General features: G+C 38.7%; 1 protein-coding gene across 4 annotated transcripts in view; it reads right to left on the bottom strand.

Moving 5' to 3' along the window:
* The window catches only part of LOC138739254 (disks large homolog 2-like), a 784,112-nt gene that overhangs the window by 554,317 nt on the left and 216,795 nt on the right, over positions 1-13,000 (bottom strand). For all 4 annotated transcript variants that reach the window (XM_069890958.1, XM_069890959.1, XM_069890960.1 and 1 more), the window contains exon 6: positions 3,571-3,735. In XM_069890958.1, coding sequence (XP_069747059.1) covers positions 3,571-3,735 — 165 coding nt within the window. The remainder of the gene's footprint in view (positions 1-3,570; positions 3,736-13,000) is intronic.

Genomic DNA, 13,000 nt, shown 5'->3' with positions numbered 1-13,000 from the left:
GAGATCCTGCAATGTTATTGAATATAACATTTATATTAAATGTAAATTCTTCAGTCTTTCAAATAAGATCTGTTTTAAAATGTATGTATGTATCTTACCAAAATCACCCCCAATATTATAATCCATTACACTTGCATTAGCCACTTTCAGATAATGCGCCGGCAGACGCGGCTGGGGGAGTGCAGCTGGAACGTTCAGGTGGCCGCGGAGAAGACACCTTTCAGTCACCTGAACGTCTGAGCTGCATCCGAGCGAACACCTGTGGACTGTGGCCGTAGTCCCACTGCTGCTTTCAGATGCAACGGGGGATTCTTGGAGCCGGAGATTATACCTACAGGAGGAGGGTTAGATAAGTGCTCCTCCTGGCCGGGTTCTCCACTTTCAGGTGGCCTCCCGACAGCCGCATAGGGGTAGATTATGCAGCTTTACATTGGGGTATTTTGGCCATCTGAATGTGCCTGACATGCAGCAATAATCAGACAAAATTTTTACTCTCTCTTATCTTCTGTTAAAACATCCAACCCAAGTACAGAAATAAAACCAAAAGTATAACATTGCTTGCTTTTAAAAAAAAACATATTGATTCAAACCACACAAAATAACTGCAGATAACTGTAGTGGAACTCATAAGAACATAAGAAATAGGAGCAGGAATAGGTCATCCGGCCTGCTGAAACAGCTCCTCCATTCATATCATCAAAGCAATGAAGACTAACATTCCGTTTGCTTTCTTAATAACCCCTGAACCTGTAAACCAACCTTTTGCAATTCATGCCCAAGCACTCCTAAGTCCCTCTGCACAACAGCCAGCTGCAATCTTTCACCATTAAATAATAATCTAATCTATTTCATTTCCCAAAGTGGATGACATCACATTTACCAATATCGATTTCCATCTGTCAGACCTGTCAACTAATTTAACCTATTGATAACTCTCTGCAGACGCTTGCTTTTTCTAGTTTTCCCAATCTTTCAGCTTCACTCTGTATGCATGATGCCTTCCTTTATTTCCTCAGATATCTAGGGCTGGCTCTTCCCACCACATCGTTGTTGCTTTTCAATAGAATATACTTCTCTTGAGCATTGTGAAAAATCTCTTTGAAAGTCTTCCATTGCTCCATAGCTCCCCCACCATATAATCTGTGTTGTCACTCTATGCTGGTCAACTTCTTCCTCACCCCATTGTAGTCTCCCTTGTAAAGGCATAATATACTGGTTTTAGATAATAGTATTGCACCCTCCATTTGTATGAGAAACTCAGTTCATATTCCGATCACCCTTTTTGAGATGATCCATAACTCTAAGATCATTAATTTGATCCGTCTTATGCACAGGAAAAAGAGAAAGCATGCTCCCTTGTAGATTCAGTACATGCTGCTTAAGTAAAATCTCAAAGATGTACTCTCAAGACTGTCTCAATCAACTTGAATCACCCATCTTTACGCAAGTTAAAGTCCCCTGACAACTGCCATTCCATTCAAACATGCATCAAATATTACTTGGACGTTGTTTGTGCCACAGCAATTTTATTATTTGGTGGATCTGGAGACAGCTCCCACCAGTGATTTTTTTCCTCCTTACTATTCCTCTTCTCTTCCCAGATGGATTCAACATTGTGCTCCTCAAATGTTACATTTTATTTACATTCTCCCTGAGCTTGCATGGGTTTCCTCCTACCCTTCAAAACATATCATGTTGTAGGTCAATTGGGTGTAAATGAGCGGCATGGTGAGAGGGCCAAAAGGACCTGTTACCATTCTGTATGTCTAAAATATTTAAAAATAAAAATATTGCCCTTATCTCATCCTTAATTAAGAGCACTATCCTACTTTCCTTTCCTTCCTGTCAATCCTTCCAAATGACCTGATAACTGTTGTATATTTAATTCCTAATCACATACAACCTGCAACTATGTTTCTTTTTTTGGCCACTACATTACACCACTTTGTACTGATTTCTGCCACAAGTTCACTGACATTGTTTCAAATATTACAGCCCTTAGACTCATTGTCCTTTTAGCATTTAGTACTTTTTGTGTCTTTTGCATTTGATTTTTCTGTACTCCACTCTTAGTTTTCTCTTTTCTAATGTTTGCTCTGATCTCTGCATTAGTTCTTTCTGGTTTTCTGCATGGATTTCTATCTGCTCTGTTCAACAACACGAGCAAACAATTCCTCTAAGACATTGATCCTAGTCCTGCCCAGGAAGAGATCATCTGGTGTGTATTGATACCACCTCTCCCAGAACTGGTTTCAATACTGAAGAAATCTAAAACTCTCCATCCGAGACCACTGTTCAAATCACATATTCATACTAACTATTCTGATGGTCCTACTCTGACTACCGCATGGAACAGGTAGTGATCCTGAAGTAACTACATTTGAGATCCTACTTATTAATTTATCTCCTCCCCCCCCCCCCCCCCTCCTAAATCCAGTTTGTCACACCTCATCCTGCTTTTCTCCTCTGGTATCCACATGGACCATGACAAATGGCTCGTCACTCTCCCTTTTCAGAATGCCCTGTTGCCACTCCGAGGCTCCAGTATTGATTCAGAATTTTTTTTATGGTAGCACATCATCCAGCTAAATTTGAACCGTTTGCTCTGCCCTTCAGAGGTGTAACAGTAATTAGTGAAAAGCTAATGACAGAACAAATCACTATTGTCTAATATTGTCAGTTGAAACTCTGGATAATTCCACATTAATTATGTTAACAGTTTCGGTGCAAATTACTTCATTAAATTGTAATTATAAGGTCATTCAGTATGAAGTAAATTTGAACAAACATTTTTTTTTCAAAAATTTCAACCTTAAAGTTGAGTAAATCAAAATGCTTTTATGGAATCCTGCTTTTGTTTCAACACATTTGTTTATTTGTACATTTCCAGAACACAAAGTGATAGCAAATTAAGATTCCTTTTTGCATGTTTTTTCTTTTAATGCTTTTGAATGTAACACTCATGTACTTTCTCTTTTAAATATTTTTCATTTGTTCTGCTTGTTCCAACTTGCTCACAATACAGAACATAGTGTTAACATTTCAATTTACACTTGTCTCCCTTAGGCACTCTAGCACTCTAACTTTAATCAGCATTGCTGCAGCTTTTTCATTCCCAAGCTGCCCTAGTGTAAAGGAAGCAATAGGTAATGATGAACGGTAAACTTCTAATCTTTTCAACAACATGTAAACTGTTGAGTCCATCTGTTGAAATGATAAGTGGCCACTGTACTACTGGGCAGCAAGGAATACCAGATTATCAGCACTCATGTGATTTAAAACAAAATGAAGTATTAAATACATGGTTTATCTCTATGACACAAAGATGCATTTTGCACAATGGAGGAAAATAATTCATTAAAAGTTGACTCATTCTGAACAATCCATATTTGATGTTAGCAGAAAACCTCACCAACTTTGAAAACAACTTGGGACAGGCAACAAAAAAAAAAACAAGCTCATACTGCTTTGACATTCTTTTGTAATGAAAAATTCTAATTTTTTTTTCCTGCACTAGGAACATCTATTATTGCTGATTATTAAATACACGATCGTTGTAAGTGAACTAACCTTCAATGGAGAAATATGAGCATGCGATACATATCCAAGGATGTTTTCAATCTGCGATAAATTCTTCTCAGAGACATGAACAAGTTCGGGACCTTTGACTTCATTGCTTAGACGTGGTAAACTATAATCATTTGGTGGTGAATCTTCATCTTCATAGCGATATTTCTAAAAAGAAAAAATTTTAAATGAATAAGTGGAATTTGATATCAGTGGAAAAAAATCATATTCAGTTTCAATCACTCAGATGCAATGGTTTTTCTTGAACTTGTATCAAAACCGTTCCATACTCTAACATCCTTTAATTTCTTCAAATTCTACACTCCGAATATCCCAACTCTGATTGTCTGCTGCCTGCACCTTCTCCACTATTACATTGGAAGGCAGGGGAAGATGCAGCAAAGAGGGACATTAGTTTCTGAACTTTTTTAAAATATACTTTATTTAAAATTTAAAATCACAGAATAAACATTTTCAATATTTCACATTCAATCCCTGTGAGTGAGTGAGTGAGTGTGTAAATAAAGAAAATAAAGTGTTTGCTTCTGAATCTTTTTTAATATACTTTATTTAAAATTTAAAATCACAGAATAAACATTTTCAATATTTCACATTCAAGTGTGTGTGTGTGTGTGTATAAATAAAGTAAAAGTATTTGTTTCTGAATTTTTTTAAACTATACTTGATTTAAAATTTAAAATCACAGAATTAACATTTTCAAGATTTCACATTCAATCCCTGTGTGTGTGAGGAGTGAGTGAGTGTGTGTGTGTAAATAAAGAAAATAAAGTAAGGTAAAAGTGTTTATTTCTGAATTTTTTTAATATACTTTATTTAAAATTTAAAATCACAGAATAAACATTTTCAGTATTTCACATTCAATCCCTGTGAGTGAGTGAGTGAGTGAGTGAGTGAGTGAGTGAGTGGGTGAGTGAGAGTGAGTGAGTGTGTAAATAAAGAAAATAAAGTAAGCGTTTGCTTCTGAATTTTTTTATATACTTTATTTAAAATTTAAAATCACAGAATAAACATTTTCAATATTTCACATTCAATCCCTGTGTGTGAGTGAGTGAGTGAGTGAGTGAGTGAGTGGGTGAGTGAGAGTGAGTGAGTGTGTAAATAAAGAAAATAAAGTAAGTGTTTGCTTCTGAATTTTTTAAAATATACTTTAAAATTTAAAATCACAGAATAAACATTTTCAATATTTCACATTCAATCCCTGTGTGTGAGTGAGTGAGTGTGTGAATATGTAAATAAAGAAAGTAAAGTAAAAGTGTTTGTTTCTGAATTTGTGATAAATATCTGAAATAATAGGATGACAATGTCTTCAGTGGTTCCAAAGGCTGCTGATCCTTATTAGCTACCAGTAGTGACGAAAAATGTAGAAATAAATATTTGAACACCATGAAGGAAGAGTTTCTAAAAATCATTGCAATGACATGTGTATTTTAGGGATTAGGTCATTATTATGAATAAAATTGCAGTCAAGTGGACAGATTCATAGCTAATCGCAAAAAGCACAAGGATGTTTTCGATATTATACAGAAAATTTGCATATGCCCAAAATTAAACATTATTATTGAGAGCATATTCACAATTCAACTTGGAGAATCCAAACAAAAGTACACATTGGATATGCAAGTGGCTCAATTAATAAACGAGTGAAATCTACATGTGACATTAGCTTTTCCTCCAGAGAAGTGTTTACATATAATACAAAAAACACAGCAAATATCTCAATGTACTATGTTTATTATTATGAATATGGAACCACTCTGTCAAATTTCTCCTGAAGCAAGTGTCATTGTGTCAGATTATGTTATATTTTAAATTGTGCATAGATATGTTTTAAAAGAGATAAATTGGGGCAGGATTTTTTTTAGTGTAGACCATAAACAAATACAAACACTTCAAAACAGATCTCATTTAAAATGCCAGAGCTTTGCTCAAGACAGACAGACCAGGATCCAGGTGCCTTTGTAAATACTTTGAAGAATGCCTATAGAGACTTCAAAAGTAGGTGTAAATTGGACATGCTGTGGAGTAATGGATTAATATTTTGGAAAGCAACAGACGAACAAGCTCAGAAGATTGGATCTGGTGCCGCAGTCTGAGTGCAGTTTGCTGTTCTAAGAGATGTGTGTGTGTGTGTGTGTGTGTGTGTGTGTGTGTGTGTGTGTGTGTGTGTGTGTGTGTGTGTGTGTGTGTGTGTGAGTGAGTGAGTGAGTGAGTGAGTGAGTGAGTGAGTGAGTGAGTGAGTGAGTGAGTGAGTGAGTGAGTGAGTGAGAGAGAGAGAGAGAATTCAGTTCTACAGTTCAGCAGCAGCAGCTGGGACTGGAACAGGACAAGCTGGCAAACTTGTGGAAAAAATCCCATTTAAAGATGGGTTGCGAGTTCTTAGTTCAGCCTGGTCAAAGCCCTTGTGGTTCAAACAAGAGGAGATGACTGGCTGTATAATGTTTCACTTGAAGTACGGGAAACAAAAAGGAACTTTGTGGTGACCTGAAAGAAAAATTTTATCATCTTGAAATTCTGATGAGGCAAGTTTCTTTGACAAGACACTGAAGTAGTTGGTTGGTGTCAAACAAGCAACAAATCTCTCTCTGAAAACAAACAAGAACCTTCCTGAGTGGTAACCATTTACCTTTCAAGCACCAAAGCCTGGTGAAGATTCATAAATGTTAAATTCTGTGCACACTATTACAATTGCCTGCAACCAGTCACCTTGGAGGAGTGAGAAGTGAGATTGGACTGTGAATCAAAGAACTTTTCTGAACTTGCATGCACATTACATATACGTGCACTTTGAATTAGAAGGGGTTTAAGTTAGGTTAAGTTAATAGGAATAAGTTAAAGTTTGATCCTGTTTTCATGTTTAAAGATAATTAAAAGCAATTTTTGTTTAAGTAATCATTTATCTTGGTGAATTTATATTACTGCTGGGTTTGGGGTGTCCTCTGGGTCCATAATAATATACAGTGAATAAAAGATGTGCTTCCTTTTTATGTAATCAGGGTTATCTTGTTGATTCATTTTGCAAATGCTTGGGGAAAGTAACCAAATTAAAATAAATACAAGATGGATTTGAAATAAAATACCCTCAAAATTCTAATGTGTCGATAACTATTCTGTGAGTTCAATGAAGATCTTCAGATCAATTTAAATTCACTGGCTTTTGTTAATATGATCAGCTTGGTTATCAGTTGTCAGATCTCACCTCTCCACGTAAAATGTTTCACACTCCTTGATTGTACTAGAAATACCAGAAAGTTCAAGAAAACCTAAAACTACTTTCTATCTTCTTCAATCTGAGATATCCTAATTTTTACACCAGATAAAAAATGGAAACCAGACTCGGTCATTGGCCCCCTTGTACCTCTTTGCTAACCAGTACGACCAAAAATTTTTAAAAATCTCTTCACCACTGTCTTGCACTCACCCCGTATGTTTTGATTCTCTTAATATTTCAGTCTGTCTTGAATTTAGTCAGAATTTATTTAATGACCTTTTCCTTATTTTGATACTTTGTTCCTAGTTCTAGATATCCCAAACAATGGAATAGTATCCTTCCAAGCCCCAAAACAGTTTTATATCATCTCAATCTTAGAAACTAGTCTAAATAGTTTGAGACTAGTCTGTTTAACATCTCTCTGTTTGACATCTCACCATTCCAGGAATCAATTGGTTTACTTTTTTTAAAATTAAATATATATATATATATATATATATATATATATATATAGATTACATAGTGACATTTTCCATTTTCTCCTCATCCCTCCTCCTTCTCCTCTCCCCAAAATTAACACCACCACCCCCCAAAAAAAGGGATGTCATCTTGCTATTATCAAATTTTTATTGACTTTTGACTTCTGTAATTATCAACTACAGGAGTCACAATAACTGAAGTCCATGCAGTAAATGCCAGTAACAGAAAAGGTTTACTCAAAACATCCATGTGATATTTAAACAGTCCCAATACCCTTCTGGGTTCCCAAAACCAACCCCTTGAGCTCTGGTTTCCCATCACCATTCACAGAGTCTTGATGAGCAGATTTCCCGGAAGTCCTGCCTTCCACCTGCAGCCTGCATTCCTGCAGTCATATGCTTCTATGCAGAGACGCTGATTCCCCAGCACCATTCCCACCCATCCTTGCTGATTCTGGCCACTAACCTGTGCAGAGCGACCTGCTACCTCCCCCATTCCAAGAATCGCCACCGAGTTCAGGAAGGGTGCCAGGCAGATCTGTAACTTTGGGTGGTCAGCCACGAGGCTTCTAGGTCGGCATGGGATAATCACTGGATATATCAACATACGCCAGTTTCAGACAGTCCATGGTGTAGAGGACCTGTTGGGTTCCAACATCCAATGTGTAAACTGTGCCTTCTCTTTTAACAACACAGATAGTTCCTTCATAGGGGCACTGAAAAGGTGAGCCAGGTGGTCCTCTCTGGACAAAAACATAATCAGTCCTTTGTAGTGCAGAAGGAACATGAGTAGGAGGATTACCATGTGTGACTGGTTGAGGAGTGGGCACAGATGAGCTCAGGCATTATACAAGGTCGAGCTGTTCGGCCGTCGTGGCTGTCAGGTAAAATGTACATCCCCAGGAATGGAAATGGAGGTACCGTATACAATCTCCACCGAAGATGCTGCGAGATGATCTTTCGGCACAGTATGGATACCAAGCAGCATCCAGGGCAGCTCGTCAAGCCAATTAGAACCTTGAAGACGTACTTTCAGCACAGCCTTAAGATGCTGATGGAAATGCTTCACCAAGTCATTTGCCTGAGGATGGTAGGCAGTAGTATGGTGCAACTGACTACCGCACATCCTACCAATCCAATCCAAGATGTAATGAAAGTCCGCATGCAGGACTCTGTATCACAGAATTCCTTGGGCACTACCTCTGGCCAACATGTCAACCTATCCACCATTGTGAACAGATACTTCATGCATTTACAAACTGGCAGAGGACCCACAATGTCCACGTGTACATGTTGAAATTGTCAGTGAGCCATAAGGAACTGTTGCAAAGGGGGCTTGGTGTGGCTTTGCACCATGTCCTGGCCCACTGTATGCCAAAAATAGCGAGCAGCAATAAGCTTCTCCGTAGACCATATTGATGGGTGTGATAACCCATGTACATCGTCAAAAATATTAGGTGCCAACTTTCGGGAAGTACCGGTCAAGGCTTTCTAGTAGAGACGTCACACAGTACCGCAGAGGAAACAGGCGTAAGCAAAACGTCTTGCCAGTTGAGATTGGTGACAGCAGTTCTATAACCCTGGATTGATTGGTGTTCAGCCTGATCCTAGGCTAGCTGTACAATGTCTAAATGTCCTGTCGCCATCACAATAGTTGGACAGGACAATACATCTGCTATAATGTTGAGCTTACCTGCCTGGTGACGGATATTCGTTGTATAGTCAGACACATAAGACAATTGACATTGTTGCCTGGCTGACCAAGGGTTGGATAACTTTGTCAGCGCCTGTACCAAGGGCTTGACATCGTAAAGACCGTAAAAGGCTGTCTTTCTAGTGTATATCTGAAATGACAGATTGCTAGGTACAAAGCCAACAACTCCCTATGAAACGTGCTGTAATTAAGTTCAGGCTGCTGTAAACGGTGGCTAAAAAATGCTAGCGGTGACCAAATTCCACCTGTCCATTGTTCCAGGACTGCTCCCACGGCAACTCTCAATGCATCTGTTGTAAGGGCAAGGGCCGCTGCAGGATCTTGATGAGCCAATAGCGCAGTCTCTGCCAACGCATCCTTATCCTTTGAAAAGCCTGTTCCTTAATCAAATCCCAACATGTCTTTTTTAACACCCTTTAACATATCAAAATGTAGGTGCATAATCTTGGCGGTTGCTAGGATAAATTGGCAGTAAAAATTTATCATGACCAGGAATTTTTGTAAGCCTTTGACATGCCTGGGCTTAGGGAAAGTTTGTATTGCCTCTACCTTATCTGGGTGGGGGTGCACCCCTCTACTGTCAATGCAGTGCCCTAAAAAGTCAATCACTTCCAGACCAAAATGGCATTTCACCGGATTTACATTCAGATCAGAAGGCTGCATGTTTGAATCACGTCAGGGTCACCAATTTTGGCATCTGTAATTACCAACGACAGGAGCCACAATAACTGAAGTCCAAACAGTAAATGGCCATAACAGAAAAAGTTTACTCAAAACACCCACGTGATATTTAAACAGTCCCAATGCCCTTCCGGGTTCCCAAAACCGGCCCCTTGAGCTCTGGCTGCCCAGTACTATTCCCAGAGTCTTGATGGGCAGATTCCCCGGAAGTTCCATCTTCCACCTGCAGCATGCATTCTTGCAGGCATGTGCTTCGACGCAGAGACGCCAAATCCCCAGCACCATTACCACCCTGCATCCGTCCCTGCCGATTGTGCCCGCTAACCTGTGTTGTGGAGCGATCCACTACAGACTCAATAAATAATATTATATATATTTATTGGGAGAATTTAAACAGGAAATTGATAAGTATCTAATTAGTAAAGGTATCAAGGGATATGGGGAAAAGGCTGGAAATTAGAAATAGATGTGAGCATAGTTCAGCTTAGGGTAGAGTCACAGAACAAAGTAGATGGGCCTAGTGTGTGTGTCTATGTACATATATGTGTGTGTGTGTGTGTGTGTGTGTGTGTGTGTGTGTGTGTGTATCTGTATATATCTATGTATCTATATGTAGGTATATTTATATATAGACATATATCTAAAATATTCGGTAACATACATTATACTATCCCTTTAAGATTTGTAGATTTGAGTCTGGCTATCACCAATGAACTTTATATATGGTTCCCAGATTTTTTTTAAATTGTCCAAAATTATCTCTTAAATTATAGGTTTTTTTTTCAAATGGAATACAGCTATTATTTTCAAGGATGTTTAATTTGGTTAATCTTTGATAAGACTCACATTATTGCAAGTCTACCTTTTGTTAGTTAGGCAGACGAGACCTGCACTCATTATTCCAGCTGCAGTGGTGCTGCTGCAGGGGACAAATGCCATGGTCAGCATTAATGACTCCTTTAGCAAGATTGAGAGGGAAACAGTTTTACAGCAGATGAAGGTCCACATCAGGTGATCAGCAAAATGAAGGGGCTTCATGAGGTGTCAGGAAATTGAGTGGGTCAGGGTCTGGAGTTAAGAAAGTGGGATAAGGAAAAATACATTTAGTAAGATAGGGACTTCATCTTGTGTTCTAACCCATAGCAGTGGTTTGACGATCTCGGTACACCAGGGAGTAATTTCCTCCACAAAATTTCACGTAGGGAATGGCCTCCATGGCAAGTAACACAAAATCACGTTGACTTCAAGGTTAACTGAAGACAGGAATCATCTATCCAACTTACAGTGCCACAAAATATTTTGGAAAGAGTTAATGTTGCATTTCATCCTGGAAAAAAAGACAATTAACACCAGAAAAAGGTGTTAAGCAATTGAATTTCTGAGCACATTTATTCAGCAGTTGTACATGGTGGTGTATTAACAAAGCCCTGTCTTTTATTCATAATGTTACTGCTCTGCATGCTGGATTTTATAGCATTACTATTGTCAATAAAATTTGATTGAGGTCACCATTTTTATTAATCTTTAGTCTACATGCCCTGACCTTGACCATTAGAAATCGAGAAAGAGATTCATAAATACAATTAACATTAGTTTACTAAGGCACATCAACTGGCATTTAAGACATATTTATCAGCATTGGAAAAATGGAGCCAGAAAATGGTTGGTGCCTATAAAGGCTGAAGAGTTGGTGTAGATTGTACCAACAAACAATTGTTCTAGAAAATTCAGTTTTACGCAAGGACAAGCAATGTTCACCAGGTCTTGCAGACTCGAGGCCTTTCAGTCACATGTTCTACCAGCATCAGAGGGAATTGGTAAATGTGCGACCAAGGATAGGTCTAGAGGATCAAAAAGAAGGGAGGACTGGAATTGGGGTGGAGAAAATTCAGGATTCAGACTAGTTATTGAATAGAGGATTAAAATAAAGCTTAAATTGTTGTGATCTGTGTGGGACTTGGTAGTTGGGAGAGGAGGATGCCTTGATAGATGCAGAGGTGATGGGAAAGGTGGAAATAGAAATATCAGTCAAATGGGGTAGTAATCTATTCACAATCCACAGGACCATAGGACATTATAGCACAGAAATAGGCCCCTTCTTCCCTTCTAGTCTGTGCTGAACCATTTTTTTCCCTAGTCCCACTGACTTGCAAAGAGTGCATAGCCCTCCATACCTTTCCCACCCATGTACCTAACCAAATACTTCTTGAATGTTAAAATTGAGCCTGCATTCACCATTTCAGCTGGTAGCTCATGCCACACTCTCACCACTCTTTGTGTGAAGAAGTTCCCCCAAAACTTTTCCCCTTTCACCCTTGACCCATGTCCATCTGGTCTGTACCTCACCTATCCTCAGTGGAAGAAGCCGATCTACATTTACTCTGCCTGCCCCTCATAATTTTAAATACCTCTATCAAATCTCCCCTCATTCTTTTGAGCTCCAATTAATAAACTCCTAACCTGTAATGCAGTTCCTGAAGTTCAGGCAACATCCTAGTAAATCTTCTCAGAACTCTTTCTATTTTATTGATATCTTTCCTGTAGTTAGGTGACAAAAATGTTCACAATACTCCAAGTTTGGCCTTACCAATGTCTTTATACAGGTAGTCGCCAACTTACAACCAATGTGACTTAAAACTATCTGCACATCCGACTGAATTTTTAAAAATATATATACAGTATATATAAAAATTATAAAATTTACACGGTTTATGTTGTATTTCACAAACTATAACAGGAATACAGGACATGTAAGAGCCAAAATGTGTGTACTTACCTTGTTAGTCGGCGCTCCAGGGTCACAGGGCTGGACGCAGCCATCTTGATTCATGTGCAAATGTGCGAGTCTTTGGTAGGCGCATGCGCGGTGGGTTTGCGTATTTGAGTCTGGTTGGCACATGCGCGAAAGTTAAAGATGTAAATTCAATATCATCAGTGCGCTTAACTCTCGTGAATGCACCAAATTACCTCCAATATGCGAACCCACTGAATGCTCGCACCTCAATCAAGATGCTGTGCCCAGCCCCAGGGCCCCAGAACACTAAATAACAAGGTAAACATGGACCAGAATTTGCCAAGGTTGATTGACAAATTCAGGAAGCTTTTAAATTGTTGTCGTCAAATGTACGATGAAAGAAAGATTTAATTAAAAAGTTTGCTTTAAGACTTTGGTACTCCATGCACACAGGCACAATTCCCACTTATGTCCATTCCGAGATACAACCGATTCTATGGTCCCCATTACAGCCTTAAGTTGGGGACTACCTGCACAGCTTTACCATAACATCCCAAATCCTATACTCAATACTTTGATTTATGAAGGCCAATATG

Source organism: Narcine bancroftii, chromosome 7, assembly GCF_036971445.1.
Source record: "Narcine bancroftii isolate sNarBan1 chromosome 7, sNarBan1.hap1, whole genome shotgun sequence".
Classification (NCBI taxonomy): domain Eukaryota; kingdom Metazoa; phylum Chordata; class Chondrichthyes; order Torpediniformes; family Narcinidae; genus Narcine; species Narcine bancroftii.
The sequence above is the reverse complement of the archived record's forward strand: the minus strand, read 5'-3'. Positions and strand labels throughout refer to the sequence as shown.